Genomic DNA, 23,251 nt, shown 5'->3' on the forward strand with positions numbered 1-23,251 from the left:
AACCGTTGGGGAAATGGAGCAATTGGCTTCTCTAGAAGTTTTGGTTCTAATTTTTGTGGGGCATCACTAGATCCATCATTGTTGTCCTCTTCTGATTCTTGAGGCTTTTCGAGCCTGACTGGAGGGGTTTTATCAATAATCTTCCCACTCTTAAGAGTGGTGATGGATTTAGCGTGCTCTGTTTGATTTGAAGAGCTTGGGTTACCAACTTCATATTGCAGCTTTGGATTGGTAAGAGGTTGAGCTGGGAGGCTCCCCTTATTCTCAATTGTATTTTTAGCCTTAAGTCCTTGTAATGTTTTGTTAAGGTCTTGCAAGGTTTGTAGCATACCCTGATTGAAAAGATCTTACTTTTCAAAATGTTTTAGAATCGGATTCTCTTGAGGTTTCTCTTGTTGTTGTTTTGAAGTTTGATTAAAGAAACTTTGAGGGGTAGCAGTTTGTCCATTCCTCCAACTAAAATTTGGATGATTTTTCCAACCAGGATTGTACATATTAGAGGTAGGTCTATTGAAAGGTCCTTGATAGTTATTTACGATATTGGCTTGTTCATTCAACACTTCTCGAAAGGCAGGTATTGTAGGACAATTTTCAATTGTGTGAATGTTGCCATCACAAATGCCGTAAATAATTTCATTAACCTTATCCTTCTTTCCTTCCATGGCCTCGAATTTTCTTATGAGATTAGTCACTTTATAATTGAGATCATCCTTGTCTTTCAAAAGATACAATCCACATTTCTCCTTAAATTGAGTCGGCCTAGACGTGGTGTCCGAATTTGGGTAATGGTCCCATGATTGTATTTTTTCAGAAAGGCTATCGAGGTAATCTCATAACTCATCGATATCTTTATTCATGAATTCTCCATTACACATTGTCTCGACCAATTGGCGCATGGAAGATGTCAGTCCATCATAGAAAAAGTTTGTAATGCTCCATGTTTCAAAGCTGTGTTGTGGGCATGAACTGACAAGATCCTTGAACCTTTCCTAACATTACAAGAATGTTTCATCCTCCTTTCGGGTGAAGTTCATGATTGGTTTTCTAAGGGTAATCGTTTTATTATGTGAAAAAAATTTCATTATGAATTCCCTCTGCATATCATTCCATGTGCCAATGGATCTAAGACGTAGTGAATGTAACCATGTCTCAGCCTTCTTCTTCAATGAAAGTGGAAAGAGTTTCAGCCTGACTGTATCCTCAGATACATTAGGAAAGTATAAAGTGGTTATGATCTCATCAAACTCTTTCAAATGTAAGTATGGACTTTCTGATTCAAGCCCATGGAATTTAGAAAGGAGTTGGATAACCCCTGGCTTGAGGTTCATATGTCTTGTATTTTCAGAAAAAATCATGCATGAGGGCGTACTTACCCTCGCCGGTTGTAAATAATCTCATAAAGTACGAGGCGGGGGTGCTTGATGCACCTCATTCTCATCTTAAATGTCATCCATCCTAGGTGGAGGGAGTTGATTTGCGGCCATTACTTCAACTAACTCTGGGGTTCTCGAGCGGTGTCTAATCCTACGTTAGACAATCAACCCCTCAACTAATCCTCCTTCGGTCAAGAGACGTCGGGTATTATCACGAACCTACTTGGTCATAAAACACTCGCAGCCCCTAATTTAGATCCTAAACCTAGACCTAAGAGGAAGAATAGAAAGGAATTCTAGAAATAAAGAAGAAAGATGGAAAGAAGTTATCGAATTCAAAGTCCTAAGTGAAGATCTTGCAAACCAAAACAAACTAAGTTAGTTTTTAAAAGAAAAAACCAAATCTAAAGGCTAGAGAAAGTAAGGAAATAAGGATGAAGTTATCAGATTAGAAGATCTACAAAAATCCTACGAGGTAGGAAAACAAGTTAGTTCTAAAGATCAATAAGAAAGAAAAATCTAAAACTAAAGTTAGTAAAATCTTAATCTTAAACTACTTCTAAAACCAATTAATTTTAGAGAATCGTAGCCGTCAGTCCCTGGCAACGGCACTAAAAACTTGTTCACTCCCCAAGTATAGGGTTGTGATGTAGTAATAAACTCGGTGAGACCGAGGTAGAATCCCAAGGGACTGAAACCTGTACGTAATCTGAAAATAACCAGAACTAGAACTAGAATAAGATGAAATCTAAATCAAGGGAATATGAGAAAATAATGATGACGTATTAATCTAAAATTGTAGAAATCAAAGGTAGGTAACTAGGGATTCAGAGGATCCACTTGTAGAGATCAGGGAGATCTACGCTTGATTCACGAACTCAACTGGACTTCGAGTCCCTTCTTCATCCAGTTGGAAGATATATCACTAAAGCACAATTTAAACTTCCTTTGGTATAGTTTTTAAAAGATAAGATGGATGTAAATTAGAATGGATTCCATCACAAAACCATGCCCAGGAGACAAAGCAAACAACAGAATTTAGCCAATCCACAACCAATCGAAGAGAGTTATGAACATAGGGAAGGATTCCATCATCTATCTATGCCCATGAGACAATGGTGAACAACGATGTCCTTACGATCATAACCTTCATACATGAATGAAAATACCAGAAGATATCGCAGATCTATTGTAATTTCAGTCACAACAAACCATTAAAAACTAAAGGCATTCCATATATCAAACTATAATCAGAGAAGGTTCATCAACATGAATCAAAACAATAGGAAACTACCCATCACACTACAACCTTCACCTCTTAGCCCTAGCCAAGAGGTTCAGCCCAACATGAATGGGCTGGATCTCTTAAACAAAAGCAAGATATAAAAAAGAAAAAGAAAAAGAAAGCAAACACTACTATCTTTCTCTCTCTCTCTCTCTCTCTCTCTCTCTCTCTCTCTCTCTCCTGCACGTTCAAGCCAAGATAGGATCCATCTCACGTTCTCTCTCTCTCTCTCTCTCTCTCTCTCTTTCTTTCTCTGTTTTATAGGTGCCAGGGGCAGTGGAGAGGACGGTTTGGAGAACCGACCTTGCTGGAGTCGGTGGAGATAGTTCCCGCAAGGAGATACGGAGCAACAGAGGCACCTCACTTGCATTTTCCAACATTGTCGGCCCATGGCCATTTCATACGCAAGATCCGAGACATTTAGGCTCCTTGAGCTTGGTCGGTGTTCCCTTAGGAAAGTTTTTGACGGTCCAGATGTCCAGAACGATCCCTACCATGATCATAAAATGACCCAGATCATTCTGGGTCTTTGGACACGCGCAATAGAGCTTGTGCCCTTACGCTGTGTTGACAGTGGGGCCTATGATTGGGATTTTCTGGAAATCCAATCCGTCCATAGGATGCTGCACGAAAAACCATTCAGATATGTATGGTTTTGGATTGGGTTTAGTGTGGCCCATTTGATTTATCTTGCGGTAAAGATTCGGCCATCCATTTTGTGTTTTACAACATTCCTCGTGCGTACACGTGCTTGGGGCCGAAAGGCGAGCTTGACGAGGGTCTTGGCCACTCTACGAAGAAATTGGACGGTTCGGATCGTCGAAATTGATGATGATAGTGGCCCATTGGAATCATCTGTGCAAACGCTGCCGAAAATGGAAATTTCCATTTTTAATGGAAGGCTCGGTCAGCCCTCTATTTGACAGGATTCTCCGTCTAGTGCATTTCTTGTACACATGTACCATATGTACATGCAATATATATGTGTGGTCCTCTGTAATGTTCATGACAAAACCTTTCCGTCCATATCTTTTCTCAAATTATTTTAACAGTTAGGACCAAAATTGAAGCATATCCAGATATCAGGTGAGCCCCAAATCAGGTTTTTAGGGGCTGATCTATCCGTTGGGCCACTTCTAGAATGATCCAATGACTTATTTTTGACATGTACGGTTAATTTATAGTCCTTAGGCCGTGTATAAAGTTTTGAGCCGATCAGATAGTGGGAACCCTATGATCTTGCATTCTGGACGTCTTTTAGGCCTGTTTAAGATGAGTGGCTGGAATTTCTCTGATCTTCGGTGTGTAAATCCTCGATCTTGGTCTCATGGAGCCCCGTCCAATGCCTTGGTGATGCCTGAGCATTAAATCCATGCTTTTAGCATCCTTTCTAGTCCACACTCCTAGATTCACCTTACATCACAAACACGATTAAAATAAACCATTAAGCAGTGTCATGTTCATAAATCCAGGTAGTAATTGGGGTCTAATATTGAATATTCGACCCTCAACATAGCTTATCATCTAATCGGTTGGGTTCCATCATGGATATCCTTTCTCTCAAAACTGATTCCCAACATACCACCAGGTGGTGTTCCATCGTGGATATCCTTTCTCTCAGCTCGTACCTTAGTAGTGACTGAGTGCCAGTAGTTGCTCAAGGTGATAAGGGCCTTTTTATGGATGCTCCTTGCCAGCTACTCTGGTATGGTTCCACTAAACTAATTCCGGGACACCTTGTGTTGCTGCTGCTGTTGCCCATTAGAAGTATGGCTGAATGATCCTGTGGATCCCATTGCCGAAGAATGATGCATGTGAGAGGGATCTAGGGATGATTTAGAAAATCATCTGATACAGCTCGTTATCTTCTTGAGTCCTTTGGTTTTGGTCCAAAATGAAATGGGCCACCATGCCAAAACATGATCAAAACCAACTGATACAGGGTGAGTTGTATGGTTCCAGTCCTCTGGCGAATCGTCACTGTAGTCTTTCCTTTCTCCAAATTGAAATATTGAGGGCTATGTTTCATGGATGTGAAGTCTTGAACAAGATTTTAAGCATAAGCAAATGAATTCACTGTCTCTGGCTGTTGAGGCTTTGTTTTTTTTGAATTTTTGCAGATGAGAATTTGACAGTATGCTTAGCTTTTAGTTAGCTTGAATCTCTTCTTCTTTTTTATTGATGAAAATTTTGAGGATCTGCCAATTGGTGTCTGTATTAAAACTTTAACAGTCGTTATAATAGTCTTTCATTGAAGTCTGGATAGGTTTAATCCATATATGAGTTCGAAAAGCCACTAATCAGTTGAATTTCAATGAGTTATTCCTAATGTAAGTGTGAAATTTGAATAATTTCCTTTAATTCATGAATCGGGATTGGATTGGAATTGTATGGCAGTGAGGTATGTCTCTAGTTTCTTTTTATTTAAGTTTAGGTCATGGTGATTATTAATTTCCATTTTGGCATGAGAAGGGTGCCTGAGCTAAATTTATACAAGTTTATGTGAGAGAACAGTGATATCAAAAGCTGAGTATTCTTATATGGATGTGATTTGCTAAAGACTATCTATCAACAAATAAATATTAATTTTCTGTATTATGAATGGTTTCGTACAAATAATGTTATGGTTTCAGTTCAATAGGCTTGCTATTGTTTTTGCTGCAACTACATCATTTCGTTGGTAAGAAAATTATAGTCTAGTAATTGTGATTAGTGCATCATAGAGGACTCAAATCTGCTTTTTTATTTTATTTTTCCTTAGGTGCTTGACAAATAGGATTGTGAAACTGTGCATATCCTAGCCAAGTGGCACAAGGCTTAGCAACTACAACAGTTCTTGCCACTGCAGCAGTGAATGGATTGGCATTAATCATGTGTTTTATTTTATGTGAGAGCAAAGATTTTCTTAGGTTCATGCATCGGATAGGTGCAGCTGCAGGAAGGAGTTGGAATGTTATAACATAGCATTGGCCATTGTTTGTCTGGGCTATGTGAAACTGAGATTGTGAATTAGTCAGCATGGCTCCTAGGACTAGGAGTAGCATTTGCAAGGAAGTCCTTGAATCTCAAGCTGCAGATCATGAGTTATCCATTGCAAGTGATGAATTGAAAAAATTCCAGCTAATTAAGCCTACTATTGCTCCTAGCATTAAAGGAGGTGTATCTTCCACTAATGGTGTGAATGAGCTTCTTAAGTGCCCCGTCTGTACAAACTCAATGTACACTATAAGAAACTGTTGCATTACCGACACTTTTTTGCTGGTGGCCAACATGCACCACCGGCGAGCGTCTTGAAAATCTATTCTATCGGGTTGGAGTAACCTTTGAAGACAGTAACCGAAACCTGCTACTGACGAAGGTCCATTAAAAAAGAAAAAAGAAAACCCTACCTCCCCCTTTCTCATTCTCTCTCTCCGTCCCTCCCTCTCTCACTTCCAAAACCGACGGCCTCTCTCTCTCTCTCTCTCTCTCTCTCTCTCTCCCCGCCCTCCATTCCATTCTTCCAAAATCGACAACCTATCTCTCTCACTTTAAATGCTAGAGGAGAGAGCTCCCCTTTGGATTTGCAGATCTCAACGAGCTCATGTAATTTCAATGGCAGACCTGTTCGATTCTCGCGCTCGCATCGGATTTAAGGTTTCTTCTAATTTCTTGTTCCCAATTTTATCGATTTAGGGTAAGAGAGAATGTGATCCTTTCGATCTCCTCCTGCATTGTAACATTAGGGTTTCATCGAAGTCTATTCTATTTTCTAGGGTTTCTTAAGTCGCATGTGTTATCCAACGAATTTTGGGGGTTTCTACTGTTGCATTTTGATGTCAAGATTGTTTCATGGGATTTTTATTGTTTTATCTATTTTTTTGTTGTTTGATGATTTAGATCTTTTGCATATTAAATTTTTTTTTAAAATTTTTTAATTACAGAGATCTTTTTTGGTGTAGTTCTTTGATTAGGAGGAAAAAACAAAGAACTATGTGGATTTGTAGGGAGTATCTGTTGAGCATCTGTTGCTTTGCTTTCTCTCATGCAGATGTTGTACAAAAGCATGAAAAAGAAGGTAGAGAGGGTGGTAGAAAGGGGCCGCTTGATAGACAGTGAGATCGATGATAGTGAGGCTTTCAAGAAATGGACAGATGGTTTTACTCGTCATGATCATCCTGCAGTTGTTTAGGTTTTTTCTCTATCCCTCTATTGGCGTGTGGCTCGTAAATGGAACTTTATCGAAGTTTTCAATGGTGGGTGTCATTATCCCTGCTATTTCCTGTGGTGTGGTCCACTTGAGCTTTGATCTGCTTCGTTTTTGGGCTCATGCCTTAAAAATGGAGGGACATAGGAGACATGAAACATATACATGAGCTGAAAAGGGTGGACAACATTGATAGAAAACACAGACATCAGAGTGGATCCCTCCTAATGATGTATGATAATATTAGTTTGAAAATCATTTGGGCATTTCCTACTAACCCTTCCTAATGATGTATGATAATACATATAGGACTTGATCAAAACAGAGCAATTATAGGATCCGACCCAGCAGCATCCAAAACTGCCTGCAAGTTGGCTGGAACACAGCTTTGAGAAGATCCAAAATCAACCCTACTTCGACCTGGCCACTTTGAGCACAGCCTAACTCTAATTCAGCAACTAAAAAACTTCATCATCCAGTCCCTTTGAAACATTGGCTTGCCATCTTCTGACCAAAATCCACTTGGAAATGTGGCTGCAGATGCAAATGACCAAAAAAATTCTGGCCCACGACCAACAATCTTAGCATAGGCCTCCAAGAAGATCACTCAAAACCACTTCATCACCTTGCCTAAGAAGATCCCCAAGCTGCAAACATGCAAACAAACAAAACAAACATAGACCACTCCTCAACCTAAAAACCAAAAACTGTCCTAGGATACCAAACCAAAAACATCCATCACTTGCTAGATCTAATACTCTCAATAATTTAAATTCTGAAACCATTCTATACAAAGAGGAAGAGGACAATTCCTTGTCTTATATGGTCTTTGGTCAACCTTTTTGCATGGCTCAAATATCCTGCATTGAAACTCATGACAACATCATGGTTTTTGGTCATTAGGCTCATTGACTGAATGCAAGTTGTTCTCTTGGTTTGTCACTTTTGTGCTTGTTTTGTGGCTATTCTCAATGTCCATGATCTCCCAAGTATAGTTGCTCATTGAGATCATGGATAAGGCTTAGATGATGGCATTGCTCAGCAATTTGGCTTAGGTACATTTTTGGGTTTCAATTATCGTTCTTTTTTCACTTGATGTATGATAAATTCTCTTCCTTGTGGTTCTTTCGCTGGATTTAGATAATATTTATAAATTCTAATTTTTTTTAATGGGATTCTAATTCAGGGAAGCCTTTGCTCTTTATAATTTTGTTGAATGACAGTTTGCTCTTTATAATTCTAATTCTGATGGGAAAATAAAATAATTTTATTATAGATTTAGTTCAATTGTCCTTTTATAAACTGGAATTAGTTTATGTTTCAAAATACTAAATCTCTAGCCAATTTGAAGTGGCATTGGAAAAATCATGTACAAATCCATGTGTTTTATTTATCTGTTACTTTTTCAATATGACAAGTAATTCTGGAAGAGAACATATTCTACATGGTTAATGCATTTATTTTTCTTTTTATCATACATTCTAAAACTGTGCTGCTCATGTTACCCAATCGTTTTGACTTAAATAACCTATACAATCTCCTAGCTGATGTATAGAAAGGCTGAAAATTGCATTGCACATGCATCATTGCGTAGGATAATCCTTGTACCAATTCTTTTGCTTACATGCTTTGTTTTATGCTAAAGGAGTGTCTATTTGACAATAGCAACAGCATGCCCAGAGACATTATTTGCTGATACAGCTATCGCAGTGCATCCCGAGGTATTATTTTGCTGTTTGACTGGTCATTTTAGAACTGGACAGTCCTTTTGACCAGCAGGGGATTCCAATTGGATTTGTGCTTTAAAATTTTTATTATTATTTATCATTAGCATTTTTCTTCAATATTCTATTGTCTAGTTTAGCGTCAATGTTTTGTCTGCCTTCTTCTTTTCCTAAATTTATAACTGGGTATTGTGATACATTGGCATTAAGGCTTTAGATGACGACGACAATGAAGGACTGGATTTTGTGACAACTTGAGAATCTACTTTTAGAGATTGTTGAATGATGATGCTGTCACAAGATAGAATTAGGAGGGGCCTTAGATCTTGGAAGGTTGGAAAGGCATATGTATTATCATACATCATTAGGAAGGGTAAGTAGGAAATGCGCAAATGATTTTCAAACTGATATGTATGGCTTCTAATAGAGCTTTGAATCAGGTTTTGATCAGAATCTTCTTCTTCTTCTTCTTCTTTTTTTTTTTTTTTTTTTTTTTGGGGGGGGGGGGGTGTCTTTTTTTCCTTGTTTTTTACCCTTTGTTTCAGGTTGAGAAGTTTCTAGCGATTTTAGAGGATAATGTTGGTTGATGCTTCAGTTGTTTTAGTATTTCCAAAATAGCTAGAAGAGATAGGTAAAGTAATCATCAGTCTTAATTTCCAACTTGTATTGCTGTGTCTGCATAAGATTCGAGTATTTCCGTGTTTGCACCCAACATGAAGCTTGTAGTTGGCTGTAAAATATCAATCATGAATAGAGTAATAGATGCTTGCCCACCTCTATACATGATTCTGCTCCGCTTCCTGTCATATTTTGTGCAACCATATCTCAGATTTTTCTCCAGGTGGAAATTAATTTAGATGGTTCCCTTGAAAGCACCTTTATTTCTTTCTTTGTTTTAGAGTGCATCCTAGAGACATTTGTGCAGGGTGAGAATCTGATATTTTCTGTTTTTACTCTGTATAGGGGAGTAACTGCTGATCTACTAATGGCTGGATAGATAAATGTTGTAGTATCTTGGATTCATCAGCTGAGTATTATTGCCTGGATGACTTATGGAAGCAACAGTTAAGAGTTAAGTGGTTCATGTTTACAGGTGGTTGATTTGCTACATGTCTTTCGTTTTATTCTTGTTTTGTTTGTTGAATAGACTTTTTATCGGTCATGTTCATATGTATTAGAGATCAAGGAGTTTTATCTGTTTTTGTCTCTTATGCATTCATGCAAATTTGATTAATTTACAGTTTATAGCTAATCCAACAGTTCCTTCCATGTTGAGTGAAAGGAAGTGACAAACCATAGTCTATGCAAATTTTCTTTTCTTCACTTGTGTATTCGTCCGAATTTGGTTTGACTTCTAAAGTTTATAGCTAATCTGCACCATTGGACATTGAGTGCTTTATGCTAGTTCCCTATGAGTTATGCTCAATCGTTGTTATTAGGTTTCTTGATTAAAATCAAGGAGTTTTATTTCCCTATGAATGTAAGTACATGTGTAGCTATAATCTTGGGCCTTAGATTAAATGTTGTGTTTTATCTTTTGAACAGGTTTCATTTGATTTGACAGAGTATATGGAATAGCATCCAGAAGCATCTAACTGGGGGATTGGGATCTCTAGTTTTAGAAAAAATGCCTCGTTTCAAGATTACCATGGACTCAAAACTTTCAGACAGGTGTTTATATATATATATGTATATATATATATATATATATATGTATATATATATATGTATATATATATATATGTATATATATATATATATATATATGTATATATATATATATATATGTTCCACACTTTGAATTTATTTCTATAAAAGCACCCATCTCTGATGTCCATTTTTTTTTTTTTTGATGTTCGTTCTTTTTAAATAAGCCACAGTTGTTTGTACAATTCAGGACCTGACTCTCATATGAATAGTTCAGTGCATTCCCAACCAACATCAAGGTGCTCATCCTTCATTTTTTTTTAATAATATTTGATATTGCCTAAAAAGTCATATATTTAATCTAGAAGTATTTGCTCAGTGCATGCCCAACCAACATCAAGTATTTGCTCAAACCTCTTTTTCTTGATAGTATTAGACCTATCACCATGCACAGATGATAAACAATAAGTTAAGATTCACTAACATAGAATGCATTCATTTCTAATTGTATCTTTCCTTGCCTTGCCACTCATTCATTTCTAATTGTATCCTTCCTTGTCTTGCCACTCATCCATCTCAACATCCTCATTTCAACTACACTATCCTATGACTACTTATTCACTAAAACGTTTTTATTCCTTCCATTGAAAAGCAAAAAAAAATCATATTGTTTCCTTTCTTCTATGTTGCCTGTAGAAAACTGTTTTCGGTGGATAGCCTACTAAAGCTGACTACAATCATATACCTTGTGCTATATTCTGGTAACAAAAATATTCCACCTAAATTTCAAAGTTATTTTACATGACACTGCTGTATTCTGTGTGAAGTAAATTACAAGAAAAAAGTACCGCTGCATAATTGATTATTTGGAATAAACTAATTCACATATCGATTGATAAATGTGTCAATGTTGTGTATCCTCTGCTAAACCATACACCAGAAACTCCCTAAAAATTCCAATAAATATCATCTGCATGCCTTGTTACAAGATTTTTACTATGCGTTTTTTCCTTCCCCAAAGGTTTTTTTGTCAGTTTCTCTTTTAGAGCCCATTTCAATATATGATCTTGGTAGATGTATGTTATATATTCCAGTCCACTAAGGTGGAGCTCAGCCATATGCTTGGTGAAGCTAATGAATTATCTTGTAGTATCCTGAGAGGAAGGAATGTGCAAAATTCTTACAGAGGGAATCAAACAACAATCACATTTCTTTATTCTTCCCAGAAAGTACCAAGGGAGCTAATGTGCTTCTTGCACTGAAAACAGGGGAACCTTGCCTCATTTATTTTTTTTGGCATAAATATAACAAATGAGTGAACAACTTCTTGTTAGTTTTCGGTTTAACAGGTAAATGTTCTCTGTTGAGTAGTTTTCTCTCTGCTGACAATGGCTTGGACTTTTAAGTAGGATTTGGATGCTTGATTTCCGAATGGATGCACCTTATCCACCCAAAAAAAAAAAGAAGAGAAAAGATAACTAGTTGTGCTTATTCCTGCATGATCTGTGGATATGTCATATGTATAGTCACTTTGCTCATGGGACCCCAGCAAGAGGCCAATGGCTGTAGAGGCCCTCCAACATTCAAATGCACGGTATGCTATCAAGTCATCAGCTGTCAAATATTGGCAGAGTGGTTCTCTTTCTATTTGTATGTTTTCTTGAAAAAATCTTGGCTGCAGGTTGGACATGAGATGCAGGTAGCATTCTGCCTCATCCAGAAGTATGTTGATATGCAAACTATTGGAACTAAATTACAGATAATATCTGAATTTTCTGTTGAGCATGTGAAAGGTTATATTTATATTGAAGCTGATAGGGAACGTGAAGTCGTTGAGGTATTTTCTTGCAGATGTAGAGCACTTTTATTTCTTCTTTTTCCCTTTTTACATGCTTTCCAGACTAATTAGGAATGGAACCAATTTTCAAAACAGGTATGTAAAGCGCTTTGTAGTATATATTCTATTAGAGTGGTGCTGGTTCCCAAAAATGAAGTTCTCTATTCTCTTCAAATCAAATCAAGTGAAGTTTCTAAGGGCACATGGGTCCGCGTGAAGTATGGGAAATACAAAGGGGACCTTGCACAGGTATGAGGTGTCTTTTCTTGAGATGAGAATTAGCTGGCTTTCTGCTGGTTTTAAAAGTTCTCTTTTATCTATACACCTTTCTGTAGGTTGTGGCTGTTGATGATGCACGAAAGAGGCCACCGTAAAGCTGATTCCAAGGATCGATCTCCAAGCCATGGCACAAAAATATGTATGTAATTTCTTTCTTCCAGAAAATTTATGTGGCAGTGATTTTGGAATTGTGAAGCAACTATAGTTGGTTGCATGCTATTGTTTTCTAACCAACATTCTGTTTTGACTTTTGTTTAGCTCTAATCATTTTTATTTTCATTTTTTTTCCTGGTGTGAATAAATATTCATATTTCCAGCTACCATTATCAGTGTATATGCTTCCTTTAGCCATTTAATTTGTTCACTAGTTTGCATTTACTTCCTGTTGTGTTTCTGCTTATGACATTATTGCTTGTTTTGTGGAATGATTTATATATTTATAAAATGGAGAACTTGGTGTTTTCGCCATTCATTTGCATAAGCTTTATCACTATTTATGGTAGGCTTGATTCTCTGTTACAATTCTATATTTCTGTATGTGAAATTTTATTTATTTGTCTTTGGTATTAAGGGAATTTGGAGTGGAATGATTACTGGGATTGCTCCATAGATCCTCATCCTTATAGTAATCACGTAGCGTATTGATCGGGAGAAAGAGGCAAGTGTATATTGCAACACATTTCTATATGCTTTGTTAGTCATCTTTCTTCTTAATGACTTAATTTTCCTTAAGCTTTACTTTATCAGCATAGCTAGACGTTAATGAAATTGACTTGAGGAAATGCATTCACATGCGGCAGGGAGATTCAGTTTTTGAACCTTGTTTCTTTATCTATGCAAAGAAATAAGGCATGGGTTTTCATCTACCCCAAAAATATATGAGGTAATACTTTGATATTTTGGAGGTTTTCTTTGATTTTTATTTTTATTTCTATTTTTTTAAATATTAGAGTGTAATTAAATTGAGAGTTGTTGTAGATGCTAATAGATTCTCTCAACTCTCTAAATATGTTCCTTTACTACAATTATTGCGATCATTATGCAGAAGATTCTTGCTCAGATTCTCAACACATCTTAGATACCATCCAGTTTCATCCATGTCACCTAAAGCAGATTATAGAAATGTAATTAATGAACCAGATTCACCAATGATATTGGTCACGTGTACACTTAAATGTCACGTGTGAAGGGTGCATATGGATGGACGGGCGTGGATAAAACACATGCATCAATGTAGGGCTAATAGATGTAATGGAATTCAAGTTACAACATTTGTTGCCTTGATAGTTTTTTGACTTTTTAAGGATAGGATCAAATGATTAATTATTTTCCATGCATCAATTTGTTGAATGCTACTTTTTGACTTTTTTTTTCCTTGTGTGAAGGATTTTTAATCAATTATGCCTGAATTTAGGCCTACAAGCACTTCAGCCTTTTGACGCCACTTGTGCTACGAGTAGACCATATAGAGGATTTGTTTTTATTTATTTATTTATTTGAGCCCATTTTTAATTTATTGTAATAATTATTATATATTTTTTATTATGAAGTAATATAAATTTTATTTAATATTCAGCTTTAATTGTATTGCATCATTTTTTATGTTTCAAATATTAAAAAATGCAGGTTTTTCAATTGAATTATATATAATGAAAAATATTATTGGCCTTTTAAATCTATACAAAGACTTCTACCGGCGCTTTTATAGGGAAAAAAGTGTTAACATATAGTGCTTTAGCGGCGCTTGGATAGACTTATGGCGGCGCTTTTCTCAGAAATACTGCAGCCACCCAAAGTGTCGGTAAAGGTAGAATGAGCATCGAAAAAGAGTATACAATTAACGGCACTCAGACAAGCGCCAATGAAAGTATATTAGCGTCGCTAAAACTTTCACCGACACCCCCATTTATCAGCGCTTGTCTAGCGCCAGGAAAAGAAAATGGCGATGCTTTTAGGGTTTTTAGCAGCGCTTAAAAGCACCGCTAAAGATCCTTCTTCTTGTAGTGGTACCCTCTCATACATCAGGTTGAACTCTACTCCTTCTAACTTCATTCACAGTCCTTCTAACTTATGTAAGTCAAGAAGTTACTTCTTATTTAGTTTGGTTATTAAACTTACATAAGTATCTCTTAAGAAAAAGTAAGTTACTTCTTTTGCTTTTTAACTTCCAAAAGCAACTTATTTCCTTTATTTCAGTCTTTGGGGCCTTTGGCAACTCGCAAGGGAGTGGTAGTTTCTCTGCATTTGGTGGCAGCAATGCCATGGGAATTGAAAAACCATCCAACCTTTTCATGCAGATGAGAAGATAGAAAGTCTCCGACAAGATTTACAGTTGAAAACCAGGTAACCAGTTGAATACCAATGCCTATTTTCTCATGACTAATAACATTAGTTCTAGATCAAATGAAAATCCCCTGTTCTCTATTGCGTTATTCAATCCTCTAGACTAACACCTTATGTCAAGTATTCAACATTAGATCATGACAGTGGAGTTTACAAATTTTAAATAGTTCCATGCAAGATGAAATGGGAAATCAGTTGAATGGTCTGATTTGTAGGCCATGTCTTGAATGGATCCTTGTAATTCTAACTGGTTTTGATGCTTGTGTATAGGTCCGCACCATGAGAGTAGAGGAGTGCCTGAAGGAGATAGCTTGGATATAAAATATATTCATCAAGGTGGGCCCCATGGTGTGGACCGCATCATCTTGGGTGAGTTCAGGGTCTCACCTAATCCACTCCTATCCAGCGGCCTAATTAGTTAAATATGAAGTTTGATGGCTAAATTTGAAATTTGAATATGAACTCTTGAACACTTGTTTGGATGTATCCCAGAATGAGAATGAAATTGAGTATGCATCAACTGGTGCACATGCACTAGATTGGAGCTGTTTAGTGCATCTAGAAAAATATTAATAGTTGGATGTGCTAACGCTCTTGTCTGCAAAATGTGCCACAAAAATGGGAATATGATGATAATGGTCTGGAACTGCTATTGTCCCAATCACATTCACCGTCTTTATCTCTGTAAATATGGCTATAGTTTATGATCTGCAAAAGGCACATTTGCACATCTCTTACTCGGGTGTGATATTGTTTATAATTGAGTGTTGAGGCCTGACTGTGCATGAAGTGACCTAATTTTTTTTATTTTTTATTTTATCGATATTGATCAGTAAATTTGCCAATCTTAAGCATTGAAATGGTTCAGACCTTTTTTTTTCTTTTAAGATTATCTTTGGGCATGAACGAAGAAATGAAGAGGGTCCAATTCTCAGGAGGAACATACCATTAGAAATGGTGGTGACTGTCCATTAATGAGCTACATAAGTTTTAGATCAAGCAGATATTTATTTATTTTTCCTTTCATCCATATTTATTTAACCCTATCAACAAGTTAGATGGAAAATAAATAATACACTAGGCCTCAAGAAGTTTTTAATGGTATGGCATTCAATAACCACAATTTCCTATGGTAAGGTCCACCTGAGAATTCGATCTACTTAATTCTTAGGTTCATACCCTAAAATGATCTATAAAAATGGATGTACGGTGTGGATATAGAATACATACATCAAGGTGGGCCCCACGTTTAAGGCTGCACCATCTTTGGTGAGGATGGGACCGCACCTAATCCGTTCCCAATTTTGATAGGGTGATAGCCCCTCACCATAGCCTTGTTTGGCCAATGGTTTTTCTGAAGTAGATGTGATTTTGAAAAGGTGAATGACCTTTACTTTATGTACATTCTTTTAAATCATACATAGTGTTTATCGGTATGGAAACAACCAGAGGTATTGTGGCTGGATGTGTTGGGGGCCTTACACAAAACCTTAGGATCTACCCTCCCAAAACAAACTAGATTTATGGGATAATAAAGTAATGAAATAAATCAAAGCACAAACCACATGACATGAGAGAATTTTACGTGGAAAACCCTCAAAGAGGTAAAAACCACGGGACCTCATCCAGATCAACAATCCACTATGAAGTAGAATGTTACAACCTTCTTCATTCATGCAGGAGTGGATAAGCAATAAGAGAATAAAAGAAAAATGGAGAGATCTCACCGATTACGAGGACGTGGAAGCGTTGAAATATAGTAGATCACCTCTACGAGCATAACCTCCCGTCCACAAGCTTCCTCTCTCTCTTTCTCTCTCTCTCTCACCTTTGATAGCCTTAAACCCTTTAACAAACCATTGCAAAGCTTTAGGAAACCCTCTTGCAATACCTTTTGCATACCCTAAAAAACCCTAGGGACCTCTTATTTATAGTTTAGGAAACTCTCTTTCGTACCCTTGCGAAACCGCCTCAAAATTCTACATCCCGCACAAAATCAGACTCAAATCTGCGTAACCAGAACTGGTCGTGCAGGCTGCAGGACTGGTCCAGCACTGTTCAGTCGACTGCTTGAGCTGACCCTCGATCGGTCGAGTACTGTTCATAGAGTCCTCTAGACTTTGAGTTAAGTGACCCAGGACTGGTCGAGCACTATTCACTCGATCAGTCGAGCAAGCTGCAGGACTGGTCAAGCAGTGCGGTGATTCCACTGTTTGTGGCATCCGAACCACACCTCATCTCCTCTGACCTGAGGAGGAAAACTCCATCAAAGCTTTCCCTTTCTGACTCAAGAGGAATTCACTTACTTCAAGTCAACCAGGTTTCTACAAACCTCAAACTTGCCCTTAAGCAAAGCCTTGGTCATCATGTCTGACCCATTATCATCCGCGTGGACCTTCTCAAGCTGTAACACCTTTTGTTCCAAAGTATCCATGATCCAGTGATACCAAATCTCTATGTGCTTTGACTTGAGTGCTGACTTGGATTCTTGCTCAAGTGTATAACACTTTGACTATCGCAATAGATCATGTGTTGTTCCTGCTTCAGGCTAAGTTCCTGTAGGAACATTTTCATCCAAAGCATCTCTTTAAATGCCTCTATGACTGTAATGTACTTGGCCTCTGTCGTCGACAATACTACGACCTTCTGCAGCTTTCTTTGCCAAGAAACCGCTCCCCCTGCAAACGTGAACATGAACCCTGATGTAGACTTCTTGGAGTCTATGTCGCCTACCATATCTACATTTGTGTAGCCCTTTAACATAGGTTTACTGTCACAATAGCATAGGCTTAACCTGGATGAGCCTCTTAGATTCTGCAGTATCCATTTCACCTCTGCCCAATGCTCTTTGCCAGGATGGACTAGATACCGGCTGACAACACCAACCGCATATGCTATGTCTAGGCGTATACACACTATACCATATATCAAACTTCTTATAGCTAATGCGTAGGGTATCATCTGCATCTTTTCCACCTCTGCCTTCATCTTGGGACACTGTCTGTCGCTCAATTTGAAGTGACCATCTAGTGTAGTGCTAACCGGCTTCGCCGCATTCATATTGAACCGCTCTAGGACTTTCTTAATATAGAGCTCTTGTGACAGCCAAAGCTTCCTGCTGCTTCTGTCACAGGTTATCTCCATTCGTAGGATCTGTTTAGCCGAGCCCAAGTCTTTCATCGCAAACGACTTGCCCAACTCCTGTTTCAGCCTGTCGATCTTCTTTATGTCTTTTCCCATGTGAGCATGTCATCAACGTATAGCAGCAGAACTAAGAAATCACCATTTGAGTACTTGCGTGTGAACACACAATGGTCCGATTCCGTTCTATCATACCCATGCTTTAACATAAATGAGTCGAACTTCTTGTACCATTGCCGTGGAGCACCTTTCAGCCCATAAAAGCTCTTCCTCAGCCTGCACACCTATGCTCTTTGCCCTTGACTTCAAACCCCTCTGGTTGGTGCATGTAGATCTCTTCTTCTAGGTCACCATGGAGAAAAGCAGTTTTAACATCTAACTGTTCTATCTCAAGATCCATGCTAACCGCCAACCTAAGCAACATCCGTATGGATGTCATCTTTACCACTGGTGAGAATATCTCCTTGAAGTCTATGCCTTTCCTCTGACCAAACCCTTTCACCACAAGTTTGGCCTTGAACCTCGTTTGTAAATTCTTCTGCTCAACCTTCTTTCTGAACACTGACTTGATGCTCAAAGCTTTCTTGCCCTTAGGCAGTTTCACCATATCATAGGTGTGGTTCTTATGCAAGGATTTCATCTCTTCTTACATAGCTTTCAACCACTCCCCCTTATGCTCGTCGGTTAGGGCCTCAGAATAATCTTCTGACTCTCCCCCGTCAGTCAGCATAATGTACTATACAGTGAGTACCTCTTGGACAGCTGTCTGGCCCTAGATGACCTCCTCACCTGTGGATCAACAGGTGGATCAAGCGGTGACTGCTCCCCTAGTCCATCTTCTAAAGGAACTCCCTCATCCTCTGCACCTTGCTGTACTCCCCTATTATCAGGCACCACGGGAGGAATAATCGGATTCATGTCCTCTAGCTCACCTAAACTAGGCTGGTTCTTCTCTGGCTTACCAATGTCTTCTATACACTGATCTTCAAAGAAAACCACATCTCCGCTCCAAACAAGCTTTTTCTCGGTCGGATCCTACAATCTGTAACCGAACTTTTCATCACCATACCCCAAGAACACACATTGCCTGATCTTCATATCGAGCTTGGACCTTCGTCCTTTGGTACGTGAACGGATGCCCTGCATCCAAACACCCTGAGATGACTGTACGTACGATGAATCCTGTCTAGTCCACACCTTCTCAGGCACTTCTCCATTCAACGGGGCTGATGGAGACCTGTTTATCAAATACACTGCCGTGTGCATTGTTTCTCCCTAGAATGTCTTAGGCAACTTCGCATGGGATAACATGCATCTAATTCTCTAAACAATGGTGCGATTCATTCGCTCGTCTACACCATTATGCTGGGGGGTCTTGGGAACCGTGTGTTCATGCCGTATACCCAGGGACTTACAATACTCATGAAAGTCACCAATGTATTCACCACCATTGTCAGTGCGGATGCACTTCAATGATCTACCTGTCTCTCTCTCGACCATAGTATGAAACAATTTAAACACACCAAAGGCCTCATCCTTGGATTTCAAAGCATAAACCCAAACCCTCCTAGATGCATCATCTATAAAAGTGACAAAATACAATACCCCACCCAAGGTTTTTATCCTCATAGGACCACAAACATAAGAATAAACCAAATCTAATGCATGCACTTTATTAACATGAGAAGTAAATTTAACAAATGAAACTCTATATTGTTTCCCTGATAAACAATCAAGACAGGTTTTGAGAGGTATACCTGTCACGTCTGGAAGGAGCCGCTTCCTCGCAAGTAGCTGAAGCCCTTTTTCACTCATGTGGCCTAAACGCCTGTGCCACATGTCAATAGCTGAATCTTCCTCTGCATTTAACCCACCATTGCACACATTGACACTTGCCTTGTAAAGGGTGCAACACTTCTTTTCTCTGGCTGCGATCAACGAACCCTTAATAAACTTCCTGTGCCCACCAGCAAACCGGTTTTCATAGCCATCATCATCCAACCTTCCCGTTAACATCAAATTGAGGCGAAGGTCTGGGATATGCCTCACATCCCTGAGAACCAATGTGTAGCCCACATCGGTCTTCACACAAATATCACTGACTTTTACGATATTCAATACGCCAAAATTTCCCATCTTCACGGTCCCATAGTCACCTGACTTGTAGCCTATGAAGAAGTCCCTACGTGAAGTCATATGAAAAGAAGCTCCTAAGTCAATCACCTAGTTGGTGTCCTGACTCGTAGCCGTGAGACAAACATCATGATCTGCTGAAAGAATAACTACAATGTCACCATCTGAAGCGACCGCAGTGGAATCTAATTCATCTTCCTTCTCCTTTCCTTTTCCTTTCTTGTCGTTCTTATTCTGACGACATTTATGCTTGTAGTGGCCTTTCTTGCCACAATTTCAGTATTCAACATCATTTCTATTATTCGACTTACCTCTTGATTTATCTCGAGCCTTCCCACCCTTCCTGTTCTTTCCTCTCCCTCGTTCCTGTATCACAAGGGCCTCTTGCTGAGTAGACCCTTGAGACTTCCTCCTTGTCTCCTTGTTGAAGAGACAACTAGTAACTTATTCTATGGAAATCTTTTCGTCTGGTGCAGAGTTACTTAGAGACACCACCAATGTCTCCCAACTGTCAGGCAATGAACTAAGCAATAGCAAAGCCTGCAATTCATCATCCAAGACCATCTTCATAGCAGAGAGTTGGTTCACTATATTGCTGACCTCATTCATGTGCTCGGCCACAGAACCACCATCTTTAAACTTAAGATTCATAAGTCGTCTTATTAGGAAGATTTTATTATCGGCTATCTTCCTCTCATACAGCCCTTCCAATTTCAGCCATAGGCTAGCAGCTGAGGCCTCCGTAAACACATGGTGGAATACGAAATCGTCAAACCATTGTCTAATAAACCCTACCGCCTTCGGATCCATCTTCTTCCAATCATCATCAGACATATCCTTGGATTTTGTTGATATGCCTAAAATTGGAGAATATAGGTCCTTGTAATAAAGCAAGTCCTCCATCTTAGCCTTTCATAAGGTCAAGTTAGAACCATTGAGGCTAATCATCATTGATGAGCCCCTTTCCATAATTCAAAATCGATCCCACTCCGTTCAATGAACGTGGCTTTGATACCACTTTGTTGGGGGCCTTGAACAAAACTTTAGGATCTAACCTCTTAAAACAAATCAGAATTATGGGATAATAAAGTAATAAAATAAATCAAAGCACAAACCACATGACACAAGAGATTTTTACGTGGAAAACCCTCAAAGAGGTAAAAATCACGGGACCTCATCTATATCAATAATCCACTATGAAGTAGAATGTCACAACCTTCTTCATTCATACAGGAGTGGATAAACAATAAGAGAATAAAAGAGAAATGGAGAGATCTCACCGATTACGAGGACGTGAAAGGGCTGAGATTTAGTAGATCACCTCTACGAGCATAACCTCCCTTCCACAAGCTTCCTCTCTCTCTCTCTCTCACCTTTGATAGCCCTAAACCCTCGCAAAGCTTTAGGAAAGCCTCTTGCATTACCTCTTGCATACCCTAAAAACCCTAGGGACCTCCTATTTATAGTTTAGGAAACTCACTTTCGCACCCTTGCGAAAACTGCCTCAAAATTCCACATCTCGAACAAAATCGGACTCAAATCTGCGTAACCAGGACTGGTCGTGCAGGTTGCAGGACTGGTCGAGCACTGTTCACTCGACTAGTCGAGCCAATCCTTGACCAGTCGAGCACTGTTCACAGAGCTCGCTGGACTTTGAGTCGAGTGACCCAGGACTGGTCGAGCACTGTTCACTCGACTGGTCGAGCAGGCTGCAGGACTGGTCGACTAGCGCGGTGATTCCACTGTTTGTGGCATCTAAACCGCACCTCACCTCCTCTAACCTTAGGAGGAAAACCCCATCAGGATGCACGCAAAATTTTCAAGGATGAGACTTCCATGTGGACTTTCTGGTCTCTTCTATTAAAATAAATGGTCGACAGCCTTTTCTTAGTACCAAATAACACCCTTTTCACTTAAGAGGGGTGGAAGGATGTCCTACACTTGGTTCAACATCCACATTTCCCTCTTGAACTAATGACCCTGCTTTTTCTTTTTCTTTTTCTTTTTTTCATTTTCTTTTTAGGTCTTGGGTGGAGCATAGTTCTTTTTTTTTTTTTTTTTTGCTATTTCTTCAGTACATAGTATGCTCCTTCATACTTCTCTAAAAAATGTTCTGCTTTTAAGGATCAAAGCATTTCTTTATTTGATGATTCAACTCATATGTATCTTCTACCAATGATTTTGACAGTCTGCTATGTATCTTCTACCAATGATTTTGACAGTCTGTTATGTATCTTCTACATTTTGTGATCTTTAACAGTCTACTGATTATGCTCATGCATTTAGCAGTAGTATTTTCTACTTGCTTTTGGACCTGTTTCTTCTAACATTAACTACTGCTGCTATCATATTGCTTCAAGACCACTTCTAGCTCTTCTAGTTTTGCTTGCTATAGTTTTCTCATATTTGAATAAAGATACGTAAGTCCCCTTAAACTATAAATTAAATCAAGTTAGGGCTTGTATTTTTGTCAAATATGAATACATGTCATTAATTCTTCAATAGTAATTGTTGCATGTGTTTTTAAACTCTCTTGCTTCCTCATTTTCTTAAAAATCACTGCTTCCACAATCCACACCTGCTTCCTCTGAGGATCTCTTATGAGCCGTGTCAGAAGGTGGATTGTACCCTGAAGCTGATACTTTGGTATGGATCTTGCTTGAATCTACCAAGTCTAGTCAAGAAATGTTTTCTTAGTTCTTTTCCATTATTTTTTTTTCATTCATTATATTGATTTTCAATTCATTTTCTTTTTAATTTTTAATTTTTTCCTCTTTTCCCTCGACAGTCTATTTTCAGGCCATAAATGATGGTCAGGAACTTAGGATTGTTCCATTTAGGAGGTTTTTGGGGCATGTTCTATCCATGGCAGGGCCAATGGTCAGGATTACTAAACCAAGCCTTGACCCGTGATGCATTATTTGTGAAACTTAAATAGTTGCTACTGTTGACTTGCAAAGTAACTTGAAGCAGTTGTTTTTTTTGGTGTGTTTTTTGGATGGGGCCGACTGAACATGTTGATTTTTAAAGTGGACTGCCTTTGAAATTCTGGGGAAACTTAAAAACAAGGTTTATGATTCTTGACAAGAAAATGCCCTTTTCTTATAGTTTAAAAAACTTTTAAGGCAGGAACTTGTGCAGATAACTCAGGAAGAATTTCTATAAAAGTGCCTTTTTCTCTTTCTTCATTCTCCACAGTTTTTTTTTCTTCTAAGAATTAATATTTGGACCATATTTATTTCTTTAAAATGAATGGGTGGTTATATTCTATGTACACACCCATCTAAGTTCTAGAAACTGCTT

General features: G+C 38.4%; 1 protein-coding gene and 1 non-coding gene across 2 annotated transcripts; both read left to right on the top strand.

Annotated features, from left to right (window-relative positions):
* The first annotated feature begins 945 nt into the window (after positions 1-945).
* LOC131257240 (small nucleolar RNA R71) lies at positions 946-1,052 on the top strand. Its single transcript, XR_009177252.1, has one exon. It is a non-coding gene; the product is annotated as a small nucleolar RNA R71 (small nucleolar RNA).
* An 8,449-nt stretch (positions 1,053-9,501) lies between these two features.
* Positions 9,502-12,990, top strand: LOC131254827 (uncharacterized). The gene is made up of 8 exons (XM_058255541.1): positions 9,502-9,639; positions 10,114-10,239; positions 10,912-11,809; positions 11,897-11,914; positions 12,009-12,148; positions 12,238-12,301; positions 12,388-12,470; positions 12,903-12,990. Exons 3-7 carry the CDS (start codon positions 11,651-11,653, stop codon positions 12,424-12,426), a joined length of 420 nt encoding a protein of 139 aa, XP_058111524.1. The 5' UTR covers positions 9,502-9,639; positions 10,114-10,239; positions 10,912-11,650; the 3' UTR covers positions 12,427-12,470; positions 12,903-12,990.
* Positions 12,991-23,251: the final 10,261 nt, after the last annotated feature.

This window comes from Magnolia sinica, chromosome 9 (assembly GCF_029962835.1).
Source record: "Magnolia sinica isolate HGM2019 chromosome 9, MsV1, whole genome shotgun sequence".
Lineage (NCBI taxonomy): Eukaryota > Viridiplantae > Streptophyta > Magnoliopsida > Magnoliales > Magnoliaceae > Magnolia > Magnolia sinica.